The sequence below is a fragment of the Chaetomium globosum genome, genomic scaffold (assembly GCF_000143365.1).
Source record: "Chaetomium globosum CBS 148.51 scaffold_5 genomic scaffold, whole genome shotgun sequence".
In the NCBI taxonomy this organism is placed as follows: domain Eukaryota; kingdom Fungi; phylum Ascomycota; class Sordariomycetes; order Sordariales; family Chaetomiaceae; genus Chaetomium; species Chaetomium globosum.
Genome location: NT_165980.1, coordinates 152,356 through 160,047, shown reverse-complemented (window position 1 = coordinate 160,047; position 7,692 = coordinate 152,356). Strand labels below are relative to the sequence as shown.

The 7,692-nt window shown below is 55.9% G+C and overlaps 3 protein-coding genes across 3 annotated transcripts; 1 reads left to right on the top strand and 2 right to left on the bottom strand.

Annotated features, from left to right (window-relative positions):
- Nucleotides 1-975: 975 nt before the first annotated feature.
- CHGG_06874 (uncharacterized protein) lies at nucleotides 976-2,148 on the bottom strand (the record flags this gene model as incomplete). Its single annotated transcript, XM_001224529.1, has 2 exons — nucleotides 976-1,683; nucleotides 2,071-2,148. 2 exons carry the CDS (start codon nucleotides 2,146-2,148, stop codon nucleotides 976-978), a joined length of 786 nt encoding a protein of 261 aa, XP_001224530.1.
- A 1,803-nt stretch (nucleotides 2,149-3,951) lies between these two features.
- On the top strand, nucleotides 3,952-5,144 carry CHGG_06873 (uncharacterized protein; the record flags this gene model as incomplete). Its single annotated transcript, XM_001224528.1, has 3 exons — nucleotides 3,952-4,221; nucleotides 4,797-4,874; nucleotides 5,049-5,144. The coding sequence occupies 3 exons, from the start codon at nucleotides 3,952-3,954 to the stop codon at nucleotides 5,142-5,144; spliced, it is 444 nt and encodes a 147-aa protein (XP_001224529.1).
- Nucleotides 5,145-5,741: 597 nt separating this feature from the next.
- On the bottom strand, nucleotides 5,742-6,665 carry CHGG_06872 (uncharacterized protein; the record flags this gene model as incomplete). The annotated part of the gene is made up of 2 exons (XM_001224527.1): nucleotides 5,742-6,404; nucleotides 6,570-6,665. 2 exons carry the CDS (start codon nucleotides 6,663-6,665, stop codon nucleotides 5,742-5,744), a joined length of 759 nt encoding a protein of 252 aa, XP_001224528.1.
- Nucleotides 6,666-7,692: the final 1,027 nt, after the last annotated feature.

The window sequence follows — 7,692 nt, the reverse complement described above, 5'->3', positions numbered from 1 at the left end:
TTCGCGGTCTTTGAGCTTGCGGCCGAGGCGTTTGGTGGTGCTGGAAGTGGGGGGGGAGTTGGTATCGGAGGAGGAGGAGTCCCCGTCGGTGTCCTCGGCGGCGATGTCCGCGGCGCTGGGGCGGCGGGGTGGGCCCGAGTGGGTGGTGCGGGTTTGGGAGCGTTGACTGGGTGGGAGGGAGTCTAGGTAGGTGTCGTCGTCGTAGGGGTGGTGCCAGATAAAGCGGGGGGGCGAGGCTAGGGTGTCGACGAAGAATTGGTGTTGGGTGTCGGGGTCGAACTCGCGCACCCAGCCTGGGGGGAGGGGGCGGAGCTCGTCTTCCCATGCTGCGGCGGGCGGGGAGGGGGATGCCGTTGCGCGGTTCTTGGGGGAGAGACTCTGGGCCACCATGGACAGCTTGTTCGTAGGATGGAGGGGGCTCTGCCAGTGTTGACATGTTGGCTGGGGTTGTGGGATATTGTTAAGTTTGGTTTGTGGCTATTGGCTTGTTGAGCTAAGGCTGGCTTGGCTAGTAAGGTCCGACGAGTATCGATGGGGGTTGTTTAACTGTAGTCTCATTTGTAGGTTGTCGCCCAATGCATGTTGGTGGACGTACGTCATCCCACAATACGTCCATTGTCCGTCGAGGTGTGGGTGGCGAGACACACCCCCGGATAGGAAATGATTCTCGACTGACCCCTGAGCTGTTTCCTATAACTTGATACAGATCTGAATCAGCCCGTAGCTCTTGGAACAAAACATCTAATATTGTGCAAACGAAGTAATTCCGTGGTATAAAATAATCATGACCCTACCCTAGGTACCTTCGTTAGGTAAGTCGGTCTTTGCCTTGGTACCTAATCAGCTAGTGCCGTTGATGCTCTTAGTAGCTGGGTGACACCATCCGCGACATGTCTCTCGGCATTTCGACGACAAGATGAATACAGTTTATGGGAAAGCTGCCTACAAGCAAGGGCCTGCTCCGTCTCAACCAACCTAAACATAAACATGACAGAAAGCCCCTCCATGGCCCCCCAATCCATCATGCGCCTCCAACACCGGAATCACATCCGGCGCCAACCACGCCATATCAAGCTTCCTGCTTGCACCGTTCGTCCCCCCTAGCGTAACCTGTGCATTCACCCTTGTATCCGGATCCTGCATCTGCCAAATCCACCACAGCCTATCCAACGCCGCGTGGTGGAAATAAAAGATGGGATCGCCCGGGCTCACCATCGGATCACCGCCCGGGTCGCCACCCGCGATGTAGTGGCCCGCCGTGTGAATGCCCCAGTTGTAGGGGTCCGATGCGTTGCGTGGAGGCGTCAACAGGGTGTTGTAGAAGGTGTTGATGTCCTTCGATTGCTGGATCAGGGCCAGGGCACGGTCGGCGGTGGCGCCGAGGGCGGCGTCGGCGTTGACGTCGCGGCGCATGCAGCGGGGATTGTAGCCGCCGCCGGAGGGGAGGGGGTTTTTGGGCACGTTGGGCATCATGGGAGCGCCGGGGCCGACCGTGGCCATGTAGTCTTTGAAGGGGCCAGTGGTCACGCAGCCGCCTCCGCCGCCGGATTTCATGAGGCCGGCGCTAGTACGCAGGCCTTTGTAGTTGGGGTCAGGGGCACCGTTGCCGCCCATGGATGTGGCGTTTCCGTTGAAGAGCGCTGAGTTGACAGGGTCTTTGGTGTAGCGGTCGTAGTTCATGTACTGTTTGTTTTGACAAGTCAGCATCACCTTTAGGAGGTAAAAGAATATGGGAACTAAGTTTACCGGATGATATCCCTTGTAGCCACCACTCGTTCCTCAACGCCGTCTCGTATGCAAGCAGGAAATACTTGTGCGCTGGGAACAGGCCAATGGTATCGTGCAGAGACCCGGCGTGCGTCAGGTGATAGTCCATGAAATCGTCGAAGCGGCTCCGGGCGCCCAGAAATTGATCTTGAAGCGCCTTGGACAGCGCTTTCATGAGGCAGAGCGTAGCGTTGATAAAGTCGGCCCGCTGCTCGACCGTCATATCACCCCTATCAGACCGACTTAGTATCGCTCCAAGGTACTAGAAGGAAGGTAGGGGTGCGCGTACCACTCCCTCCGCACGCCCGCAGTCTCCAATGTGCACCCGTTGTTCTTCCCCGCGGCAACCTTCTTATCCATGTATGCGTCAACTTTGGTCATGGTGGCTTCCGCGAACTTGTCGACGACATCCAAGGGATAAAAACCATTGCGCTGTCTGGTGCGGCACCGATCAGCGGTCGTTCGAATGTGATGCCGGAGTTTGGCGGTCAGTCACGGATACTTACACGTTCACCTTGGATCTCCAATCTCCCTCGGTCACAGCCCCTGTGAGGACCGCGGGCAGCAGGACACTCCAGATAGATCGCATGATCAACAGACACCTTGGGCACTCTTGCTTCTTCGTTAGGTGCTAAACAAGACAAACTCTACGGCATTTCAAACCCCGGCCGTAACGCACATTTTGTAACTCGCACACCACCCGGCAGACATCCTCACACCCCCTCAAATCCCGGATCATCTCAAGTCGTGGCAATAGTGTTCTCGTCGATCTTATACAAACACCTTAGACCGTAAACGGTGACTGGACTTGCTATCCACGCGTCCAATAGTAGTTGCGTGGGGTATATTGCCCGATTAATTAGGGGCCCCGGCATATAGAATCTGCTGGCGCACTCAAATTGCCCTCGTTCTGAGAGGCCCGCTTTCGTTTAGCCGCGGGAACGGTTTCGGAGACGGCCAGTTTGGGAGAGGGTAATAGTAAGGTCAAAATGGGGATGAGGATGGGAGGAAGGTCTGTTTTTATAAGCCAACTCAAGTCGTGCAGAATATCCAGCGCGTGTTGAAAAGTCGAGGAGTGAATGTAGGCCTTAGCTCAACACACTTCCAGCGCCTACAAGATGCGCCCATTCACGGCCCTCATATCTCTCCTACCTGGAGTATCCCTGGCAGCAGACAACTGCACCGAAACCTCCCAATCTCCGGGCAGCCCTACCTATTGGAAGATTGATGACTTCATACTAAAAGTCTACAACTGGGACGACGGCGGCTCCATGGGCACCTTCGGCTTCAACTCCTACCACTCGGCGACCAACAGGACTATAGGATGCATGGTGCAGGATGTTGACCTGGCAAAACTCTGGGATGGGGAGTGGTCGAAATGTGATACTCCTGGGACCGTGTTTCGGTTCAATCTGGATGAGATAAGTCTGACCGTGAGGGAGACGTGGACTTGTGAAGGGGTTTCGGGGTGAGTAGATCTTTGTCTTGGTGTTGGGCTTGGTTTGAAAGCTTCGCTAACATTGCGTCCTTATTCGTAGAACGAGTTTTAGTGCCAGTGCAACAGGGAGCATCATGTTGCACGGCTGCCTTGACACAGACACGGAGAACGGCGTCGAGTCGGATTGCAATCTCATGGAGTTGGAAATGGCGACCAATGTAACCTCATCCGCGATGCGGTAGCTGTCTTATTCATAACCAATATTCTCCCTTAGTTAAGGAAAGCCCCGGCCCACGTTACCTTTGTGCTTAATCCCAGTAGCAGCTTCGGTGGCCTAAACCCCGACAGTCCGGATTTCTGACTCTCTGTCTGGGCAGCGCAATGATGGAGTGGTTGCTGACCTTTTCTCGCGTCCGTGATGGCGAAGAGACCGATGCTAACTTTGTACGTACAGTAACATATGTGGCTACGTGGTTATGGCTGACACGCTGTGGGACGCCCCCCGGCGCGGTTTCCAGCCAATGTCCTTCACCTCATGTGCTTGCCGAGCCAGGTGATTTGTCCAGATATTTTAGCATGCAGAACAGAGGCCCGTCAATGTCGTCGTGGCAACCGTGGTGTGCATGTAGCCGTTGACTCGAAATTCAACCCGAGCGGCGTCCCAGAGCCGCCCAACCTCTCCTTGCTAGTTTCTCCGACGGGTGTCTATCCCCATCCATTATCTTCGATCAAGTATTGCTTCAGACATGGCGCAAGCAACGGAACCCAGCGGCAGTGCAGACTTCCCCGGGGACGGCTTCGCCAACAACCTCATCAGCGACCTTGCTCCTTTGCTCACCTTGTTCGGGGAGCAAGTCACGAAGCAGTTCCTCGGCATGAGCATGGGATGGGCGGACAACGTCCTCCTTGCCATGGGCCCGTTGGGCATTCTGACCATCATCGTCAGCGCGATCCGGGTTGGGGGCGCACGGCAGCTGAAAGCTCTGGTTGGAAGGGCCCGGGAAAGCATGGCGACAGTAGAATAAGAACTTTTGTCCTCAACGTCGCCCGACGTATGCGAGCTTTGGAGCGGCAAGGAGATAGTCCGCATGATTGGGAACCCCGCAGCATGAAAAACCTATTCGTCGACGAGGAGCTAGTAGTCGTCGACCTTCGCACCGCCCTTTGGGAACTCATGGTGTGGGGGAATAGGCGCGACGACAGTATCGATGAGTTGCGGGATGCTTCACCAAACCTAACCCTCAATGTCGAGAACGCGACGGTGCCGACACGGCAGCTGTGGATATGGGTCGTCTTTGGAATCGCCTTGCAGCTTGCAGTTATGGCGGTGCCAGGTGTGGCGACCTATTATTGGAAGTGGGAAAAAGGCGGGCAACCCAGTCGCGTCGTATGGATACCCATGTTTCCTCGTCGGTACCGATCTAGTCATCATCGGCGTTATGACCTGTGGTCATGTCAGCGAGGGAATCACAGAGGAGCGACACTTCTGAATCAATTCAAAGACACAAGTTGTTTGGCTGCAACGATCATGTACCGTGGGCGAGCAGCGTTTCTCATCTTTTGCTATCTAATACAATAGCCCCTACGATAGGTGGCTCCAAACGTCCCGCCTCAGACCACAGAAACACAGCCTTCTGGCAGCCACAGCTACCACGGTTACCGCCGTTGGGTATGTCGTGCAGTTCGTTGGCCTTCGGGCATTGCACTGGTCTGCCACTATTGTGCAACTCGGCGTCACTGTCTTGATGGTTGGCGTGAGGGCCTACGTACGGCGAGGCCTTGCTGGTAACCCAGTCTCCCAAGAGCTGTTGGAAGAACACGAGACTGCTTGCCTTGCCCTCAGCCTTTTACAGCTCAGCGCCAACGAAAGAATGTGGGAGCCAACCTTGCCTCCGCGGCCGATATGGGAGGTGCCAACCCTTCATGCCTTTCATGGTGAAAACATGGACGACGCCAGACACACGATATGCGAATGTGGTCATAATAAAGGCTTGGATCCACAATGAAACGGCAGCAGCTCAGCTTATCGTCGAGCCAGGCCCCAAGCCGGATTCTGGTCCTCGACCGTGGGTTTTAAATCAGACTCACCTTCGTAGCTTGCTGGCACTGTGGTTTTGCACTCTGGAAGAACGAATGAGAGTTACTAAGGGCATGAGCGATGCTCTTTACGGCGGGGACTGCAGCCAACCTCCAGCTTTGCAAAGCGTATTATTGGGCCTTTAACACCTGCAGTGTTGGACCGAAGTACAAGATCCGAGTACAGAACGCATCGTAACGAAACATCTGAAGACAGAGGAACACTAGGTACCTATCCCATCCTTTCTCTTCTCAACGTCTCCTATTGACCTCTTTCACCATCCCCTATCGCCACACTTCCATCTGTTCGACCAGTACTCCACAACCCCCCCCCCCCCCCCACCCCCCACCGGGTACTCCGCCACTTTCACAGCCGAGACCAGTTCTCTCCTACGACCAGAAAGGTAGATAGAGGAGTTTAGTCTCACTCATTGGTTTAGTGGGTAGCAGTCCATAGTGATTAAAAGCCGGGGTGACGAGTGTGTAGGCCTCCGTAATGTTGTGGGGCCAGCCCTGCCATCTCCACGCCCCTGGCGAGCTTTTCAAAAGTCGAGTTCAACCACGTCCGCGGCTCGCTGTCCTTTTCTTCACTAGGATCCGAGCCCGCCGCCCGCCATGTTTTACCGCCAACGCTCTGGACTTTGGAAGCAACGCTGAGGAGGAAGAGGGACAGGATTTCCTGGGCGCACTGCAAGGGCAAGTCGGACTCTTGCGGCGTGCGGACGTAAAATTCGGCGCTCTTTTCGTTAGCATTGTATGGGCTGGGTTTTTGAGTTAGCCTGCGGTTTCCCCCTATTGAAAATGGGTGGTTGCTGGGGAGCTCACGATGTCTTGGAGGAGAGAAAGGCCCCGAAGACGGGCCAAGGGCGATGGTCGCTGACATTGCTGATTTTGATGACCCTGCCACCTCCGCGTCTCGCATCCGGTCGTGTAGACGCGCTTTCCCAGCCCAGCTTTGTAATACCTTTGGATCAGCGCGTGCTGTCTCTCGCATACGACGCGGAGTCGCTTCGAGTACCAGCCGGTTGTCCTCACGTGGAATGGCTCGCCTGAGTTCGCCCGAGATAATACATATCATTATCCACTTGTTCTCATTCTCAACGAAACTCTTGGTTGGGTCCCGCTGTTTCCAAACCACGCGGTATAAAGATCGCTATGCCACACGCGACATACAATCCCTCATGCTCCTTTTTACAAAACCATAATCATTGCTGTCGTAAGGTCGTCGCTCGTGTTCATGACGCTCATAGGCCCTCCGTTGGGCGCTCCCTAATTCGGCACAACGTACCACCTCATACTCCTCCCTACCACCCGCTCTCGTCATCCGTATCGCTGTAGTATCCTCCTGATTCGCCAGGATAATATCTCCTATCCCTTTCTCCATCCCTCACCGTGAACGCTCTCTCCCACCTAACCCCCCTCCTCCCCGCATCTCTCATTGCCTCCCTCTCCCGTTCCCTCTCCCGCTCCCTAAGCTCCCACTCCATCTCCAATTCCCTCTCCCTCTCCCTCGCCAAATCCCTCTCCTCCCCCCTCATATACCTCCTCACCGTCGCCCCCAACACATTATCCCTCCCCGACGGATCATACCCACCCCCACCGCCACCAGTACTCATCCCCGGCCACGCCCCAACCAAATACTCACAATCCACACAATACCCCGCCACCACCAACTCCCTCCGCCGCAAACACCCCTCACAGATCGCCACCACCGGCAACCCCTGCTGCGGCGGCGGCGGCGGCGGCCTGTTGACACTCACACTCACACGCCTAGCACGACGCTGTGGTCGTGGCCTGGCGCGGCGCTCGTCCAGGTCAGAGGACTCGTCCGAGGAGGAGATGATGGCGGGGGGTCTGCTGCCGCCGCGGCGGAGAGGGCCGGGGGAGGGAGACCGTGGTCGGGGTCGGGGTGCGCGGAAGGATGGAGCGCGGGAGGGGAAGGGGGGCCGCCCGGGCCGGGGCCGGGGCCGGGTGGGAGTGGGCCGGAGGAACCGCCGCCGCGGCGGCGGGAGGAGGGTGGTGGGGGGGTGGAGGTGTAGGAGCTAGAGAAAGAGAGGGAGTTCCCCCGGCGGCGCTCCCGCCGCCGCCCCCGCTATAGAAGGCCGACGGAGTTTTTTTTTTAATATAAACGGGAAAAGAAAAACAAAATATTAAAAAAGAAAAAAAAACAAAGAAAAAAATAGAGGAAGGGTAACACGCCGACCCTATTAAAAAACAATAACAAATAGTAAGATACGAGGTACCCGCCTCTATCCGTAAATGTAGCCTCCCTCAATAAAAAAAAAAAAAATACACCCCTGTCTCCCACATCACCTCTGCTCTCCGAGGCATAGTTGCGCGCGTCCTACCATTGCGGACACCAGATGCTCTAAGGATAATGTGCGAACGCCATGGATGCTTTATTGTATTTT